A 20,455-nucleotide genomic window follows, 5' to 3' on the forward strand; every position below is an offset into this window, starting at 1 on the left:
CCCAAAATTGGTTTCTGGGGGTTTTAAGGGTCAAGAAATTCGAATTTGAAGTCAAAAATACAAAAAGACAACTCCTTCATGTTCAAATTTCAAGTTGAAATGCTTTCAGCAATTTTTCAGTTACGTAACGTGGGACACCATTTTCACAATGTTGAGGCGGAGTTGAAACCTAATTTTTTTTTTCATGAAATACTACTATTCTTGTACATTTCAAAAATATAGGTTTGGTCAATGTGTATTTTAAACAACATGTTTTTAACATATTGTGAAGTTTCATATATACTTGTCTTGTTTTGAAATAGGCAGTTGTTTTAGACATTTTAAGGGTGGTTAATTTTCTGATTGATTGTAATTGCTATGGAACCTTGCAGCATTGGAAAAGCTCTAGCAACAGCTTGTCACAAACTTACTTTTACCAGAAGATCTGCATTGACACAATTTTCAGCTCTGTCACATAGAGATCAAAATATTATGCTGTGGAGATGTGATCTACGCAGCTGCATTTCGCCTATCACTACAATCTGTTTGCACCATGAAAAACTGTATATAGGTAACAACTTTGAGAAACGGTTTCAAAAATGTTGCAATGTCTATAAACTGCATAAGAAAAAAGTAGCAGCTCATCACAAAATAAGTCTGGAACTGGCTGAGCAGTTGGAACAAAATGGTGTATCGGTTTGCCCCGGGTGGAAATTGTGTGGAACGTGCTACAAAAAGGCTTGCAACTTGGGTGATGTAATCAGTAGCTCTGAAAGTTTATCAGACTTGAGTACCATTGGTGATGACGGCCTTGATAACTCTTTCAAACAAGACTCTGCAAAACGCAAAGTAGATACCAGCCTTACAGCATTGGCATTGTCACCTATAAACTCTGCTCACAGCATGCCAAAACGGCAACGAACCATTCAGGCAAAAGAAAAATTAAAGAAAGCAGTAAAATCACTGGAAACTTCATTTGCTTCTGCTATAGGAGTTGAAGTTGATTCCCTTCAACAACCGGAAGAACCACCAATGCATGAGATAACTGAAATGGCGCAAAAAGCTAAGGATTATGATCTGCTCATGCATGAATTAAAATTGAAGGTTCAGCAGGCACCCTACAAAGAGAAATTGAAGCTGCTAACTTTAAGACCACGATCTTGGAGTTTACGTAAAACTGCAACATTTTTTGACATTTCTGAATATTTGGTGAAGACGTCAACCAAGTTAAAAGAAGAGAAGGGAATATTGGGAGCTCCTGAAGCTAAACGTGGAAAAGTGCTACCACTGGAGACAATAAATGCGATACAGAGCTTTTACGAGAGTGATGAGTACAGTAGGTGTATGCCAGGAATGAAGAATTACGTAAGCATTTCACGAAATGTACACATGCAAAAACGATTGATTTTATGCAATCTTAAGGAATTATACAACGAATTTTGTGACAAACATCCACACACCAATGTTGGATTCTCCAAGTTCTGTTCCTTGAGACCAAAATGGTGTGTGACAATGTCTGCCAGTGGAACACACTCCGTATGTGTTTGCACCCACCACCAAAATGCTAAGCTTTTAGCAGATGCTGCTCATTTAAAAGAACGAAGTGGCTATTCTTACAACATATTGTAAAACTAGCCTCTGAAGCTATTCTTACAAGCACCACTCAAGCAAGACGTTGTTTACTCGAGCAAGACCTTAATGCGCTCAGGCGTTTCATCCGACGACGCTCATACGTAATTTCGCGCGCATGCGTATTGGCTTGTGCTGCACACTTGATCGTAGAGTGAACCGCGGTAGTTGCTGATTTTGCTGATCGAAACTACACGTCAATGAATCCATCGTCATCATGATTACGAAGGGAGCATTATATTACAGTTTTGAGACACTTTCTTCGGCTATTAAGCAATGGGAAAAAGAAAACTTTGTCAATGTTTATGTGAGAAATTCCATAACAATTGAACGCGCAAAACGACGTCTAGCACTTACATCCACAAAAACCTGGAATGAACAGTTGAAGTATCGTACAATACAGTATGCTTGTGTGCATGGAGGAAGAACACCCAAATCATGTAGTCAAGGAAAATAACCAAATCAAAGGTAAGTAATGATGGTTTTGTCCTTGGTGCCCATAGGTTGAGCTACTCATGTAGCCTATATGCATAAGTTTTGCTAATAGATTGAGTTTTGCATAAGTGCAAATTGCCTACATTCCTTATGAATGCTAAGAACTTAGCAAAATGCATATATTCTGCTGAACCATTCCCGCATGCTGTCTATTGTAATAAGTTTTGCTAATAGATTGAGTTTTGCATAAGTGCAAATTGCCTACATTCCTTATGAATGCTTAGAACTTAGCAAAATGCATATATTCTGCTGAACCATTCCCGCATGCTGTCTATTGTAATTTCCATTGAATTGTCATGCCCAGAATTATTCCTAAGTTGCATTGAATTACCCATTAGTTTTGTCAATTTACCCATATGTTACGTCGAATTGCTCATCAGCACAATTCGTCGAATTACCCGTAAGTCTCATGAAATTATCCATAAAGACATGCCTTATGGGTACTTCAACGCAGCTTTTTGGCAATTTGACGTCACTTATGGGTAAATCGACTAGATTTATGAGAATGCTCGGCTGAACTTGTGGTAATTCAACGTGACTTTATGGGTAATTCAGGTGGGCTTATAGGTAATTGGATGCAACTTATGGGCAATTTGACATGACTTGCAGGTAGGCTACTTTAACGTGAGTTATGGCTAATTTAGGTGTACTTATGGGTGATTCAACACGGCCTATGTCACCTCATCTTTGTTGTTTTTCAGTACTTTTATCAAAGGTTGTCCATTTGGAATCAAAGTAAATGCAACGTCAGATGGAAAAGCGCTATGCATCACTGAGATTAGTAATGTCAATGATCATAATCATGATTTCAATGAAGTAAGTGGAAATAACCCTTTGTAGTAGTCATAGCCTTTGAGCTATGGTCACACTAGCCCTGTATATGATAAGGAGGCTTTCATCAGAAATTATGTGAAGGATAAAAAAGAGCAATAACATTAGGGGGGGGGGTTAATCGGCTTTTTTTTCAAATTCAATTTTAACCCAGGTTTTAGGATACAACAGTACATTCTAAGACCACTAGTAAAAAAAATTGAAATTTCCGTCCAAAACCCCCTTTATCCAAAAAATTACTTTTCGTGTATAATTGCATTTTGATTATGACACTTGAAGTTCAAATATTGTTTGCTACTGTACTAAAACACGTTAAGAATGTTGCAAGACAGTTTTTCTGATCTTGACTTCATCGTAAGACACGGTAAAGTGGTCATTTCACTTTGCGCGCATGACTACGCACATGCTGAATATGACCAGTTTGTGCGAAACTGGTCATATTCAAGCCGCCGATTCACCAAACCTGGTGATCTTGCCCATCTCTGTGGGTTGGACACCTGTCAAAAGATATGTCATTTTCTTGACTATGTGCATATAAATTATTTTTCAGAATGCATTTAATTTGATGCCTAAACAACGAAGATTAAATGAAACAGAAAGCAGTGTGATCGGAGAAATGCTTGCCACCAAAGCAAATAAAAAGTTGGTACAAAAGCACATTGCAGCTTCTACAGGAAAAACAGTTATTCTTAAAGATCTGCATAATATTGCCGCAAAACAGAGACCTTTGTATGAAAACACCTATGATGAACTTATTAATGAAATGAACAAAGAAAAAGGTTAGTCGACAGACAAAACTTTTTTGTCTGTTATACAGTACAAGATATGTTCATGCTAAATAGTAGAGATGACTTTCTAATTTCTATGTGCAGTATGATAAGTAGAGATAGAATGAGCTCCGGTTCCGGTCAAATTCTGGCTCCGTACTGGAGGTGATGTGACTCCGGCCTAGAGCCGGATGTGTGTGTGCAAGCTGTGGTCAGGGTCATGACCTTGGAAAAATCTAATTTTTTGCATCATTGTAGTACTGCAGCAATGCAAGAATAGGCTACCAGGTTGCCTGTAACATTGGTCAACACCGTAGGCGTATTTGCAATCTACAGGTCGCTGCTGCAGATTGAGTGTCACATGATATTGTGAGCATTCTTCTTGAACCATTTCAGATATAATGTCAATTAAGCAATTCGCGATTGACCTCTTGCCGTAATGGTTTAGACTGCAGATGAATTATTTCGATGACGTGGGTTCAATCTCACCATTGCCAGTTCAATTTAAAGTGTTGACCGCCTGGTTTACCGGTCAATAGACTCTGTCTACTGCAGCAAACTGCGGATTACCAGTACGCACATCATAGTAGGCTACACAAGAAAAATATCTAATTTTCAGACGTTTTTCTATTCAGAAAACGTTTGTCTAGTATAACCAACACAGAATATTAGCAGTACCCTACAACGTGTGGAAAATTTGCAACATTGAGCTATAAAGGGTCAATTGAGAGTATTTTTTGCTTCATTTTCTTCATAAGAATTCATTCTACTTTCCCAAACTCATGCTCCAAAGATTTTTGTTGCAACATAAGGCGCTATGGGGATTGTAAGATTGAAAGCGGGATCAAGGAATTCAATCAAAGGTCTTCAATATCTTGAAACAATTCTACTTTGAGTGGATAGAAATAGAAAACATTGCTAAATTTGAAATCTACGTAAAAGTTTACTCCTAATGGATCCTTTTAACGGACCCTAAGCATTGCAATGTGGCATCTTTTAGAGAATGGGGTGAGAGTGGTATACAACCGCTCAGTTGGAACATTGATTATATGATGTAAATATTACCAAAGGCCTAAACATCCTTCCTCTGGCCAATAATTAAAATAACATAGAATAGAAAACAAATTTCACTAAAAGTTGATGTTTTTGCTTTTAAATCTGATGGAGTGCCTAATAGGCCTAATTGTTTTGCGCTATTTTAGTCTGGCCCAGGATTGTCAAGATTCTTGCTTTGTAGGGTATACTAATCCTCAGTTTATTTTCATTTTAGGTGCTGCAGTAGATGTGTTTGCAGATGATGACAAACAATTGCAGGCGATATACTTTCAAACGAAAGACATGCGGGAAACCTTTGCGGCATATCCCGAAATGCTGCTGATTGATGCAACCTACAAACTTAATGACTTGAGAATGCCATTATATGTGATGCTGAATGTTGATGGCTTAGGTCAGAGTGAAATTGTGTGTCTGTGGCTTGTAGCCACTGAAGACAAACTGACCATCAGCAAGCTGTTAACTCAGTTTAAACTCCACAATCCAGCTTGGGATAAAGTGGAGGTTGTAATGGCTGACAAAGACATGACAGAGCGGGATGCCATGATGAAAATGCTGCCTACTGCAGAAATTTTAATTTGCTATTTTCATACCCTTCGCACTTTTCGTAGAGAAGTTTCCATGGAAAAATTAGGCATTTCTTCAGCCCAAAGGCAGGTATCACTGGAAATTTTAGGAAAACTGGCAAATGCCAAAAATGAGTCAGCTTATAATTTACTGTATAACCAATTCGTTGACACAGTCCCAATTGCTGTCACAACATATTATAACGATAACTGGCATGCTATTCGACATCAATGGGTGGATGGACTGAGCAACTTGAAAGCTAATTTTTTGAACAGAACTAATAATCGACTGGAATCCATCAATGGAAAGTTGAAAAGTGTCATAACAAGATACTCAGGAATGACCATGTTTTTTAAAGATCTGATGGCATGTATCCAATCTCTTTCCACCGAACGTGACCACAAAGCGTCAAATGCTTTCCTTAAGGTTCCAATTGATGCGATTTCAAGTGTGGCGGAGAGACAATACCAACAGCTACTGACACCATTTGCATATATTCATGTGCAACAACAATTCAAGTTAGCGGAAAAGGTTGTCATGTCAGAGATTTTGAATGATTCTGCCATAGTAAAATCTCGTGTCCATGGGGAATTGGCAGTCACAACAACAGCATGTCCTTGTGGATTCACATCATCAATGCTGCTACCTTGTAGGCATGTCTTAGCAGTTAGAAGGCAGCTCCATATGTCAGAGTACAATCCCAATCTTTGTTCAGAACGGTGGACAATGCAATATTTTCTTAAATCCCATCGCCTGACAAGAAACTCACTGGACAACGGTCCTGCATCCACATTACCAGCTGTTGAGATTCTTAACAAGCCTCAAAGAAGATGTGTTTTATCAGAACAGCAAAAGTATCGCCGTGTTCAAGATATTTCCCAGAAGATTGCGTTAATGATATCTGAACAAGGAATGGATGAATTCCAATACAACCTGGATAATTTACGACAAATTGCAGAGTTCTTGCAGGAAGGAAAGAAATTCCAAGTTGTGAACTTTTTGGGTCAAACTCAGAAAGGTAGGCCTATATGCTAGCACTATTTACTAAATCAGAAAAACTAGCCTACTTTTTCAAATATCTGAAGAGATATGGGTTAGTTACTGCAACTTGCGTCGTGATTTTGCAGTCAATTTTTTTTTGAGCAATGATTTTTATGGCGTTGAGCTATCCAATATGTGGGCTAATATGTACTGCATGCGCAGTTGCGCACTAATTTACGATTATACAAGGTTGCAGATGCTCAGTAATTCTGCTTTTGTGAACAACTGCATGATCCTTTTCAGGCACTAATACTGGAAGTGCTGCTGCAACATCTTCCAGCAATGATCCTGGAATTGTATTTCCTACGGTCTCAAACAGTACTTTACAGCACACACCCTGTGACGTCTTGTCGACCGTTGATACCAGTGCGATTATGATGCAGACTCCGTCCAGTTCTGTTCAGTCTTTTAGAAGTATGCTGTTTCTGAAAGCTTCATTTCTGATTAGTTGTTTTTTTTTTCTTGCATTGCATGCTGCGCTTACACTACGTTTCATGTTTCTTAAGATTATAGCACGGTCTGCATTATTTGATAAGTAATGAGTTTATTGGCAGGTGATGCAGCATTGTGCAAATAATCATCGAGAAACACCTAGCAGATTTTGATAGATACTGGATTGGTTGGCATTCGGTAACCACGCCAGAAGCATGTTTTGGCTGCAACAAAATCTTGTTTTCAAAAGGTTAATGTAGATTTGTTGACACCTCAAGTGCTCGCTTCCAACTCAAAATACGGTATATCACAATATCTACTGCCAGTGCACGTATTTACGATTATACGACATTATGTTCCGCCCAGGACCGTAACCTCGTCAGTTTGGCCCCCATTGCAACAGTGCAACACATCCAATAATTGTCCAGTAAAGACTCGTGCGACGCTTCTATTGTTTCTTCATTGCTCAGAGGTGATCCTTTTCAGGCACTGATACTGGAAGTGCTGCTGCAACATCTTCCAGCAATGATCCTGGAATTGCACTTCCTACAGTCTCAAGTAGTAGTTCACAGCACACACCCGGTGACGTCTTGTCGACCGTTGATACCAGTGCGATTATGATGCAGACACCGTCCAGTTCTATTCAGTCTTTTACAAGTATGTGCTGTTTCTGAAACATTCATTTCTGATTAGTTGTTTTTTCTTGCATTGCATAATGCATTATGTTTATTAATTTTTTAATAAAAACGTTGAAATAGTGATGTTTTCTACGTTGTAGCCTATATTCGATTCTCGTTGTGTTTATTAACAGATGATGCAGGATCAATTAAATTTCCACCGAAGATGATGAAACGTGGCAGGCCAAAAGGAGCTGGATTGACAGTCATTGGGTTACCACGCAAGAGACAAAAAAAGAGCGGACCAATTCCATTCAGACTGAAGTCGTCTTTTCAGAAAGAAGCAGGTTTGTTGCATTTATGTTTGTGTGACTTCATTTTTGTTATAGCCTACGTTAGTTTAAAAAACTACACTTTGACTTCTGTGGGTCTGCCTAGCCGATAGGCTACGTCAAAGCGTACGTAGGCTACATCAAACAAAGTCACCCATGGTCATATTTTTCAGCAATACTCAGTTGGTTTGTCGATTCTGAGGTAGTAGAAGAGGTCTTGCGTCCATTCAGCGATCGACTGATCGAAGAAAATGAAATTGAAACGTTGCCCGAAAGAATTCCAATGAAGTGTTTAGATGAAAACATTGCCATTGCTTCTGTGCGAAGACATTTTTCTTTTGACGGTTGGACGTTGATGGAGAACCTACTGACCACTTTGCGAAATAAAGGCCGCTGGTTGTGCATCTCCTGTTATTTAGATCTTGATGCAGGCGACAGCATCATGTGCGACTCGTGTCTGGATTGGCACCATCTGAGATGTCTTGGTAGAACAATGCCGCCAAAAACGAAGTCTTGGTTCTGCAGGAAATGCAACCTTATGGAGAAGTGACATTGAATGTTCAGGTGATACTGCAATCTCGCTTTGTCAATTAAACCAAGGTTATGTAAACCGTGAACTACGAAAAGACTTATTGGCCTTGACGCGTTATGCTTGAAACTTGTAACATTTGATAAAAATCGTTTCTTCAATGGTCCTCACATAAAACGCTAACGATGTGTTCTTGAATGACTAATGAGTCCAATCCTGGCATTAAAAGTTCTGATGCATTTAGGACATTTAACATTCTTTGGGAGAGCTGGCTGAAAGTCATGGACTAGTACAGGTTTGTAATGTAGTTGCTGCAATATACTACGGTCCAACAAGACCTTCAACAGTTCATTAATATTCAACTATTTTACTGTTTCCAACTTAACACAATTAGTATACGTATGTTGAACTCTTTCATAGCAAATGGTGGTACAGAACTTGAAAATAGCAAGTAAAAGGTAGCTCGAAGCTGCAGTTTTTTTTTTGACTGACTCATCAGGAGCTGTCATCAGAATAAAACAAACCTAAATGTGGTGAAGTACTTATAGTAGAAGGAAAGAAGAAAAACTGGAGCTTCAAACTATCAGCTACCTTATACTCGCTAAATCCAGATTTGTTGCATGTGTGTAGTATTTACATTTCTTCACTGTAATCTTAGGCTATGGCATAAATGCTTTGATTTCTTATGGCAAAAAATGGGTGATGAAGATCCATAAGTTTATAACAGTAAAAAATCAATTGTTTATTGTTGAAAGTGGTTGGCTTCAGTTGAAGATGCCATGAGATCCATTGAAGAGTACGAAGCAAAAGCAGGAACGAAGCTTGTTGTTGTTCAGAAACGAGCATACGGTGCCATGTTAATGTTGATTTTTAACATCCTGTCATTGTAATTCACTAGTGTACTAAGTGTTGATATTCATACTACAATAATAAGCCTTTTCTTTGTTGACAAAGATTCTGAAAAGGTTTCTGCAAAGCACAGTGTTTTCACCAAAGTGGAGGTTAGGCATCATAAAAGAGGAAACGGTTTACTAACTGCAAAAAATGCTATAAACATATGTAAATGTGTTCTGTTTCATCAACTTTTCATCTCGTTTCTTAAAGACACTCAGTTTTCAGGTGTAAAAGCTTTGTTGATTCAAAGTAGCCTAGCCTACTTCACTGACCTCTTTTGTATTTTTTCCATCTAGTGTGCCAAATCCATACGCCTATGTGGTGTTATTGATTGGACCAAGTGACATGTCCAGCGGTAACTAAAGGCAGGGTTTGGGTCACAACCAATCTTTTTGAGACAATTTATTTTTTACCATATTCACGTAGTAGGCTTGGTGGTTTTCAATGTTACGTACAGTACCGTATATTATTTCTGTAGGCTACTATCATAAGATGAAAATTTAGTTGATTGTAACTCATCGTAGATGAAGATAATACGATTGTTGCATCGTTGCGGCCAAGGCATTTGCCTCTTGGATGCAACTTACAAGACGTCCAAGTATTCCCTTCCTCTATTTTTTCTTTGCGTCAGAACGAATGTTGGTTACCAGGTTGTTGCTACGTTTATTATCCAAAATGAACAAGCTTCGGACATAGCAGAAGCACTTTCTGTTGTAAAAGGGTGGTCAGAAAACTGGAACCCTTCGTTTTTCATGACCGATAAATGTGAGGCGGAAATCAAGGCCATCGAAAGCGTTTTTTCAAGTTAGTGAATTGCATTAACATTTTCGTTGCTTGTGTGCTGTCTCCATTGCTCATGCATTTGTGTCGTCACTGTTAAGTTGCTACTGTACTTTACCACTCAGTGCCCACGACTTCTTGTTCCGCAGATTGCTACGTGTTACTCTGTGCCTTTCATCGCGAACAAGCCTGGGAAAGGTGGATGAGGAAAAGTGACAATGGCGTTCGCGATGATAAAGCAATTGTGCTGACATACTAGACGCAATGAGGAAAGCAACTACATAGAACAGACTTGTTTGCAATCAAACCAGGCGACAATGAGCGAATGGCAAACGCGATACCCCCCTATTCAGGGATAATATGCGTGTCTGTGACCGCAGGGGACCTGGAGCCGAGTTGTTTTGCACGTTGATAGCACCATGCAGTTGCAAGCACAGTAATAGGCTACTGAGCTCACATTTTGAACAATTCAGTGATCTTCACACCAAGGCTTTTTTTCAGTTGCTAACACGGCCACAAATCGCAGCGCATATGCGTGCTTAGTGTTAAGTAACAGCCTAGTGGAAAGTGTTGTGGATTGAATTTGCTAGTTCAAATAAGTATATTAATTCCGGTACCCAAAGCCTCAAATGAATTCACGAATATCGCAATTGTTAACAATGGCATATAAATTAGGATGTTAGTGCACACAAAGTAGGGAAAGTATTGCTTGAAGAGTTGATTCCTGGGACAAAAATTGAACACTGTAGGCTATGTCGAGCAGAAACTGGTTTAGTGTTTTAAGGTGGTCAAAAATGTAAGCATGCGTCTATTTGCATCCAACAAATAACGAAACTCTAAACTTCTCAGTTTGGTCGGGAAACAAAAAGGGTTGCGAGGACAAATGGCAGGTCTCATCTAGGCAAGGAGAGGAGGGACACATGGGTGATGATCTGGCCTAACAGTTACTGTGCTGTGCTCAAAATATGTACAGTTTTTGTTTAACATGTGCGGTATTCACTTTTTGTAAATAGCCTAGCTTTTCGGAAATGCAACGAGTCATCTGGCGCTATTTGCTTGTGTTTGAAGCCCGGTTGCTCGCTTTGTGAAAAAGCTATCAACCTCAACTTTTGCTTGTCAATAGACAGAGATATGTTGTTTCGATTAGCGTTTATTAAATGCTGTTATCTTTAAAAATATTTGTGGGATAAATGGTTAAAGTCGGTCAAGTTCAACTCTTTACCTAAGAAATATTTTTAACTTTTAGAGTCTGGCTGACCTTAATTTGGATAGACGATAGCTTGTGCTTTCCAGCAATGGTTCAATTGTTAAAATCGAAGCAGAAACAAGCAACTTACAACTAATTTAATAAAGACATATAATGATCGCAGACCGGGGAGACTTGTATACTTGCTTCGATTCGGAAATGCAACGAGTCATCGGGCGCTATTTGCTTGTGTTTGAAGCCCGGTTGCTCGCTTTGTGAAAAAGCTATCAACCTCAACTTTTGCTTGTCAATAGACAGAGATATGTTCTTTAGATTAGCGTTTATTAAATGCTGGTATCTTTACAAGTATTTTTGGGATAAATGGTTAAAGTCGGTCAAGTTCAACTCTTTACCTAAGAAATATTTTTAACTTTTAGAGTCTGGCTGACCTTCATTTGGATAAACGATAGCTTGCGCTTTCCAGCAATGGTTCAATTGTAAAAATCGAAGCAGAAACGACAAAGATATATTATTGATTAAATGCTGGTATCTTTAGAAGTAGGCTATTCTTCGGATAAATAGTTAAACTTGGTCAAGTTTAATTCTTTTCTAAGGAGATATGTGGTGTTTTTCGGGCTTGTGTTACATAGCTATTAGGTAAAAGCGGACACTTGCACGCTTTTTTTTGTCATGGTTGACTAATTTCACCCCACTTTTCCACCATTTTATGGTGGATTCCTCCTGTGTGACGTCATCTCCTTTTTAACCAGGGTCGCTACTTGTATACCAGTTCCAGATCACGCATGAGCGCATATTGATGTCAAACGTAATGCTTGAGTGGTGCTTGTAAGAATAGCCTCTGAGGCTATTTTTACAATATGTTGTAAGAATAGCCACAGCCTTAAAAGAAACCTACAAAAGTTTAATGGCAAAAATTGTTTGCCGAACAGATGACAGAATTTGTATGGTGCATCGCTGTGGTCATTGTCCTGGTAAAGAATCCCTGCGTGCATACCTTTTAGGATGTTTACAGGATAGAGAGGAAGATATATCCTATCAACAATGGCAATCAACTGACAGGACAGCGTTAAATACATTGGTGGCTTCTGTGGAGGAATTTGTCGACATTCTTTCTGAGGCCATAGATAAACTGACTTCTCATTCATATATTGCCAAGTGTCAAGCACAATACTTGAGCAGCAGAAAGAACAACATGGATAGAAGTTCCTGTATCGTGTTACTGGACTTCGCTGAAAACTATCAATTTACCGTACAGGACGAAGTGCAGGGCTTCCACTGGAATCAAAGCCAGAGTACCCTACATCCCGTAGTATTGTACTACAAAAATAATGAAAATGTGTTGTGTCATGAATCACTCTGTTGCATTTCTGATGACATAAATCATGATACTGCTTTCGTGCATGAGCTCCTGAGGCACATTACAAAATATGTTTCCAGTAATTTATGTCAAGTTCAAAAACTTGAATATTTTTCTGATGGGTGTTCAGGACAATATAAAAATTTCAAAAATCTGCTGAACTTGTGCCATCATGAGCTTGATTTTAACCTGAGTGCATCATGGTCATTTTTTGCCACAAGCCACGGGAAGTCCCCCTGTGATGGCATAGGTGGAACTGTAAAAAGACTTGCAGCAAGAGCAAGCTTGCAAAGACCAGCAAGTGATCAGATCTTGTCATCAAAAAGTCTGTTTGAGTATTGCAAAGTTAACATCGAAAGAATAAACTTCTTCTTTCTTTCCAAAGATGACATGCAACACACTCGGATCACTCTTCAACAAAGATTTAGTAAAGGAACAACAATTCGAGGAACCAGATCATTTCACCATTTTGAACCAATTAATAACAACAGTATCAGGTTCAAAAGAACAAGTGAAGACCTTGAATTTTGTGGAAAACACATTTTTAATGAAATTGAAGGACCAATAGTTGTGACTAAAGCCAAGGTAAATGATTACATTGCCTGTAGATACGATTCCTTCTGGTGGATTGGATATGTCATGGAATTAATCGAGGAAGAAGGCGAAGTTCAAGTTAAGTTCATGTCACCACATGGTCCCAGCAAATATTTTCAATGGCCTGCAAGGGATGACATTTGTTGGATATCTTTGCAACAAATTTTACATGTAATAGCAGCCCCAAGACCAGCCAGCACCAGTGGAAGAAAATATATTATTGAGGAGAAAGACTTAGAAGCAATATTAAGCACTTCGACATCACTTTAACTTTTAGCCTGTTAAATTCAAGATTGTGCTGTATGGTACCGTATGTTATAATAATATAGGAACAATATTTGACGTTCGTTTTGTGTTCTTATTTTTGCAGTTTTAAATGAGCTGTGGAACATGTGTGTGATTGCAAGTATGATGCAGTATCTGTATACCTGATGTTTTCTGGTGAATAAAAAGAAACAAAAAAACTGGAAGAACCATTCAAATGATAGATCAAAGTGATTGTAAAATCGGCTGACTTCTACTATCGTACTTTAACAGTCTGTCATTTGAATGTTTCTTTTAGTTTTGTTTGCGTCTTATTTATTAGTCATCATTCTTTGTTTAGTAAGTAAATTGTAAGTACTGTGTTATGCTTTCCGTACTTAATGGTTGAGTAGTTAGATAGTAACAACACCATTACCAAAGTGCACCATCGAAAAACATGTCAAGATGTTTATTAACTTCTTCATATGCCCTTTGTTGGGAAGAAGTTATTTGTGGTTTTTCTGCGCAACAAAGGACATAAACTATAAGTTCAGAAGAAGGATTATGAGCTAATCTCGACCTGTTTTTGTTGGTGCATTTGACCTTCAACGATCTACTTACGGTACATCTTGTTTAAGGTACCTTTAATGCTGTTAAAGCTATAAGAGGTATCTTAAGTATAAGTGTAAGACACAACTGTACCTTAATCATGTATGTGAATTGTCAACCTATTGCATTTGCAACAAACAATACTCAAGACAATAGGTATAAAAAATCAATATAGCTGTGATTGTGCATTATCTAGTACTTTTATAAAAAATGCATCCAAACTGGCAATTCTAAATACACATTGACCAAACCTATATTTTTGAAATGTACAAGAATAGAAGTATTTCATGAAAAAAAAAATTAGGTTTCAACTCCGCCTCAACATTGTGAAAATGGTGTCCCACGTTACGTAACTGAAAAATTGCTGAAAGCATTTCAACTTGAAATTTGAACATGAAGGAGTTGTCTTTTTGTATTTTTGACTTCAAATTCGAATTTCTTGACCCTTAAAACCCCCAGAAACCAACTTTGGGGCCTCTCCCTAGAGTAGATATGAAGTTATAAGCCTTTTATGTAGAGCGTGGGTGTGCTCACACATAAAATCTCCACCTAGTGGCTAAAATTTCAACATGCGATAACTTTTGAACGAAACAAGTTTGGAAAGAATTTTTTTTTGCATCATTCCTCATTTTGCAGGGGCAACAAGATATTATAAGTAAAGGGAAATCTGAGACATATGGTTACAAAATTTTTTTTTTTCCTGTCATTTGACATGGAATGACCCTTGTGGGACAATTTCGGCACGAATATTGAAGAAACAAATGTTGAGAACGTCAAAGTGGCAATATTTGTATTTGCGATCAAGACCATTGAACATCTTTTCTTTTATGATTTTTCGATTGAATTCTAACCCATTACGAGTATCTCTGCTTCAAGAACGTCACACTCGTCACAGGGAGTCTTCATCGCGCACTTCACTGACCTAGTTTTGTTTGAATTCAGTTGTTTTGATCTAGGCTGCACTTCTCTCGGAATGGCCCGTTTCGGTGAGTCCGATTCGGTGAGTCCGATCCCTTAACAGGGGATTTTTTCAATTTTTTTTTTAAATTATCGGGTACCGTAGCCTAATTATCATTGCCGTTTTAGGGTTAGGGGTTAGGGTTAGAGGTTAGGAACTCACCGAATCGGACTCACCGAATAGTAGCAGACCCCACTTCTTTACCTGTTTTTAATGACATCGACGTTCACATAGCTAGTTACAATTTTCCTTTCCGCTACTGGACACGTTTTTTCGCCTCGGTTATCCAATTGTTTGCGGACATCAGCCCTTTTTTACATTGATTCAATGTTTATAGGCGTTGAAACAATTTGAAAAGAGTTGATTTGCTAACTGGGTTTCCGTAATTAATACCATGTTGGAAATTTACGTTGGTACTTTCTTTGCCGATATATATTCTGTACGATTAGTCTACTTCAGCATTTACCTATCAACTCCGCAATTGCCGGCGTCAAATTAGAAGGCTATGTGTCTTCCATGGCGTTTGGTCAACGTTACACAATTACAGTTAGATTAAATAATGCGCAGAATTTTGCACGTCAATCGCAACAGACTGACATGCGGATCCACAAATAGTGCATTATAATCGTTTAGGCTGAAAATAGGCAACTTTTAGAAATTGCTTTCAAAATTAGCTGAAAATTTTTGCCCCCTGGAATTGGTTTTCTTCAGTAAAAAGTCGACGCCAATGAGTAAGATCATGTTAAAACTACAGTACAAATATTGTATGCTTCATCAGAAAATATTGTATCATGCAGAAAGTATTTATTGTATTCAGGAGAATCAAGAAATGCATAGAGGAGGGAAAGAACAAAGCTGCATGCACATGAAAAGAAAACTTACTGAGCTGAAGTTACCAAACTGATAGTTACCGAAAGAAAGTTACCATCAAAATAGTGAGCTAGTCACAAGTCAACAATGTTTTGTTCAATTCAGGGAGACAGCTAGCACATTTTATGAGATTGTTAATTAACTTTTGCTACTGTTGTAATTTTTATAAGTTCATCGGTATTAAACACCACTATGGAAAGTTCAGAATAAAGTGTGTGTCAGGTTAAATCTTGATTGGAGAGAGTATTTTGCAAATTTTGTTTTCTCTGTTTTGTTTAGGTATAATTAAAAGTTTTCACAGCACTTTTAACCAAAGTTATTATCTTTTCACATCGTTTATTCAATGCTCTTTTGTACAGTACCAAAGTTTATCAAAAACGTCCTGAGTAGTACATGGAAGCATATATCAGAGACGACCATGTCAAGTTACATTTTTGCTGATGTAAAATTATTGTTTAACTTCATTGTACACAGATTGTAGCCGCAACGTTAACATTTTATTGATCACTGAACTAATACTTTCCTGTGACTAACACTATTGAGAAGTGAACTATGATTTTCTAAATCTGTTGTTTAATGGTCTGTTTGCACTATAAACCAAACCTACAACACGTAAAAGAACTTTGGCTGTTGAGGTTTCAAAGCATAAGCATTAATACATATATGCATCACTCGGAATATCTTTCATTGTTTGGTGACTGGAGGTTGTTATCACAATTAACTTTAATTATAGAAGGTTTGACGAGAAAAAGATGATTTTGACTTACCGTAATTTTCAACTAACTCTCTTCTGAAGCTTGTCGTCACAATAGAGTAGACCCTGACTAGAAGCTCCTGAAGAGAGTCGATGGAGAAGTATTTCGAACCATCAACCACCTTTTTCCCAACAACCTCATGTTCTACACGACAAACCAGTTTTTCAAAGTCTTCACACTACAGTATCTTACTTAAAAGTGCTGAACATTTTTACTTTAATTTAGCGTTATGAATAGTTTGTTCAATGCAAAATTGATAACTTTTGTTGCCTCTAAACAACCATATTTTTGTGCAGATCCCCCTGCTCCAACGAATGTTCCTGTGATTTCCATGACGTCATCTCAGATTGATGTTAGGTGGAATGATACTGATACAGGCTCGGTTGGAGGAGTTAGGGTTATCAATTACAATGTGACGTACAAGGCTGAAGGTGGCAGTGAGCAGGCTAAGGAATCTGCAGAAGCCGCTGATGGATCTGATCCTCCGACGGTTATTACATTACTGAATCTCCCATCTAACACAAAGTATGAAATCGTCAGTGTTGTGTCATTGACTAACTCTTCCTACACCGTCAGTAATCCAAGTCCTTTCGCTAATGGGAGAACTGGTAAGCCTTCTGTGTGATTTCAATATTTCAATTTGTTTTTCTTTGGATGAACTACCGAAGGAAAGCAAATGAGAAGTCATATACAGTAGACCTCCCCAATCCCCGGACTTTCTTTTGTTTTCTTCTATGTTGTGACTTTTCTGCATGGGTTTTCAATGCTGATTTCAAAAATATGCATAAAAAATTTTTTCGATCAACGTCTTGGAAGTTATTCGCCGTTTCTTAGCAACAACTTTTCATAAAAATTACAAAAATCCCCTTTAAAACCCCTTTCCTTTTAACCTAGTATGCTGATAGCTAGATTATCTGAAAGCACTTCTTCAGCTGAAGAATTAAAAAAAGAATATTAAAATTGGACAATCGGTACCAGAGTTATGACCGTTTAAGTATCCAGATTACGCAGTCACGCATGACTGATTTTTGTTAATTTATTGCCAAATGATACTAGAAAAATGGTGAAAGTTGCTGTCAAGGGGTTTTTGGGGGTAAGGAGTTCAAAAATTATATTAAAAAGTGTCTCAGAGCAACAGAAAAAAAGTTATTAAAAAATTGATATGAACAGTCATGCATGAATGATTTTGTCGCAGTCGCTTCATTCCTGCAACGAGATGTATTCCTTAGGCACCACAAACATTAAATGCCTAGAGTCATATACAGTAAAACGTGGAACCGATCATCTCAACGTAGGTAACATCTGGGTACCCATTGCACTTGATAGAATACATGCTTCATTGCTCAGAAAGAGCTCTGATCAAGTACAAAATGGTCACGGTCTGCCACAATTTCAATAGCGTATCTCACCCAGCATAATGTAGTATATGTATCTAAATCATGTGGCAAAAAATGGATTAAGTCAGCTGAACTTAACGATAACCTTCTGTAATGCATTTCAGGTTTCACTATTGATCAGTTAGCATTTTCTACTTGTATCTTGTATGATTATAAACGTATTGTATACACTTCTGTCTAATATTCCGTGTGTATTCATTTATCCATCATGGAGCTGAGGAAGAGTAAAATCAACAATGATGGTTTGCTTGGTAATTTGCAGCCTTTAAAACATTTTAAGGAAGGAAAATTTGGACCAACTACTGGAGATGTTCTTCAGAAATACATATATCATCTTCAATTAAATCCTCGTAACCACCAGAGTGGGAAGCTCGCAGCTTGGGAATTGGGATACATTGTCTAGCAAAAGTATGGCAACCTGCTTGCATTCCACTGATGACAAAACAAAATATCCAAAACAAAATTATTCATTTGGTTGATGAATACAAGAAATACGAACATGCCAAAAAGGAATCTGCTGCCTTAATTAAATTTTGAGAAACACTGACAACACGATTTATGATATCTGCTAAGAATGCCGAAAATCTTACTAACAAAAACAAAACATTGCTACCAGAAGATAAGGCAGAAGGTATTCAGTTTCTTAAATTACTTGAAACAAACCAACCAGCATCTCTTGGACCCCTTGATAGAAAGAGGTTGAAACGCTTCACGAATTATGCATTGAAGAAACGAATAAAGGTAATAAAGTATGATGTATGTTTGTTCCCAGTATGCTTAACAGTCTAATGATTTTTAAAGTAACATACCGGTACCTATTAATTTTTGATACGGATCCCTCTGTCAGCATGTGGTATCAGTTTTTTATCCAGTCATCTCTATTAAGATTTAAAACAAAATTAGTACGGTACTTATAGTTTTGTTATGAGTAGTGGTAGCAGCAGTATGTTTGAATTCTTCATCAGTATTAGATTCTGTTTCTTCTGATGACGAGGAGAGTAAATTAAGTCCTGAGGTAGATGGCTGAAAATCTGCATTTATCTGTAAAAAGTGTCTTGTTTATGCATCCGTATCAAAAATTTTATTACCTTTATTCGATTCTTCAATGCATAATTCGTGAAGCGTTTCAACCTCTTTCTATCAAGGGGTCCAAGAGATGCTGGTTGGTTTGTTTCAAGTAATTTAAGAAACTGAATACCTTCTGCCTTATCTTCTGGTAGCAATGTTTTGTTTTTGTTAATAAGATTTTCGACATTCTTGGCAAATATCATAAATCGTGTTGTCAGTGTTTCTTAAAATTTAATTAAGGCAGCAGATTCCTTTTTGGCATGTTCGTATTTCTTGTATTCATCAACCAAATGAATAATTTTGTTTTGGATATTTTTGTTTTGTCATCAGTGGAATGCAAGCAGACTGCCATACTTTTGCTAGACATACTGCTGTATGTATCCCAATTCCCAAGCTGCGAGCTTCCCACTCTGGTGGTTACGAGGATTTAATTGAAGATGATATATGTATTTCTGAAGAACATCTCCAGTAGTTGGTCCAAATTTTCCTTCCTTAAAATGTTTTAAAGGCTGCAAATTACCAAGCAAACCACCATTGTTCATTTTACTCTTTCTCAGCTCCATGATGGATAAATGAATACACACGGAATATTAGACAGAAGTGTATACAATACGTTTATAATCATACAAGATACAAGTAGAAAATGCTAACTGATCAATAGTGAAACTTAAAATGCATTACAGAAGGTTATCGTTAAGTTCAGCTGACTTAATCCATTTTTTGCCACATGATTTAGATACATAGACTACATTATGCTGTGTGAGAGATGCTATTGAAATTGTGGCAGACCGTGACCATTTTGCACTTGATCAGAGCTCTTTCTGAGCAATGAAGCATGTATTCTAACATCAAGTGCACTGGGTACCCTGATGTTAGCTACATTGAGATGATCGGTTCCACGTTAGGCCTATACTGTATATGACTCCAGGCATTTAACGTTCGTGGTGCCTAAGGAATACATCTCGTTGCAGGAATGAAGCGACTGCGACAAAATCATTCATGCATGACTGTTTATATCAATTTTTTAATAACTTTTTTTCTGTTGCTCTGAGACACTTTTTAATATAATTTTTGAACTCCTTACCCCCAAAAACTCCTTGACAGCAACTTTCACCATTTTTCTAACTAGTATCATTTGGCAATAAATTAACAAAAATCAGTCATGCGTGACTGCGTAATCTGGATACTTAAACGGTCATAACTCTGGTACCGATTGTTCAATTTTAATATATATTTTTTTTTAATTCTTCAGCTGAAGAAGTGCTTTCAGATAATCTAGCTATCAGCATACTAGGTTAAAAGGAAAGGGGTTTTAAAGGGGATTTTTGTAATTTTTATGAAAAGTTGTTGCTAAGAAACGGCGAATAACTTCCAAGACGTTGATCGAAAAAAATTTTTATGCATATTTTTGAAATCAGCATTGAAAACCCATGCAGAAAAGTCACAATATA

At 37.6% G+C, this 20,455-nt stretch overlaps 3 protein-coding genes across 3 annotated transcripts in view; 2 read left to right on the top strand and 1 right to left on the bottom strand.

The window, feature by feature from the left end:
* The window catches only part of LOC145770402 (receptor-type tyrosine-protein phosphatase beta-like), a 203,247-nt gene that overhangs the window by 115,488 nt on the left and 67,304 nt on the right, over positions 1-20,455 (bottom strand). The window lies entirely within an intron of this gene.
* Positions 1,742-10,285, top strand: LOC145771302 (zinc finger SWIM domain-containing protein 3-like). Its single transcript, XM_082583044.1, has 8 exons — positions 1,742-2,076; positions 2,805-2,919; positions 3,485-3,713; positions 4,972-6,339; positions 6,606-6,776; positions 7,281-7,451; positions 7,606-7,758; positions 7,917-10,285. Exons 3-8 carry the CDS (start codon positions 3,500-3,502, stop codon positions 8,291-8,293), a joined length of 2,454 nt encoding a protein of 817 aa, XP_082439170.1. The 5' UTR covers positions 1,742-2,076; positions 2,805-2,919; positions 3,485-3,499; the 3' UTR covers positions 8,294-10,285.
* The window catches only part of LOC145770908 (collagen alpha-1(XII) chain-like), a 60,541-nt gene continuing 56,533 nt past the window's right edge, over positions 16,448-20,455 (top strand). The window contains exons 1-2 of the mRNA XM_082582651.1: positions 16,448-16,520; positions 16,836-17,147. Of these exons, the coding sequence (XP_082438777.1) occupies positions 16,448-16,520; positions 16,836-17,147 (385 nt within the window). The remainder of the gene's footprint in view (positions 16,521-16,835; positions 17,148-20,455) is intronic.

Source organism: Aplidium turbinatum, chromosome 5, assembly GCF_918807975.1.
Source record: "Aplidium turbinatum chromosome 5, kaAplTurb1.1, whole genome shotgun sequence".
NCBI lineage: Eukaryota > Metazoa > Chordata > Ascidiacea > Aplousobranchia > Polyclinidae > Aplidium > Aplidium turbinatum.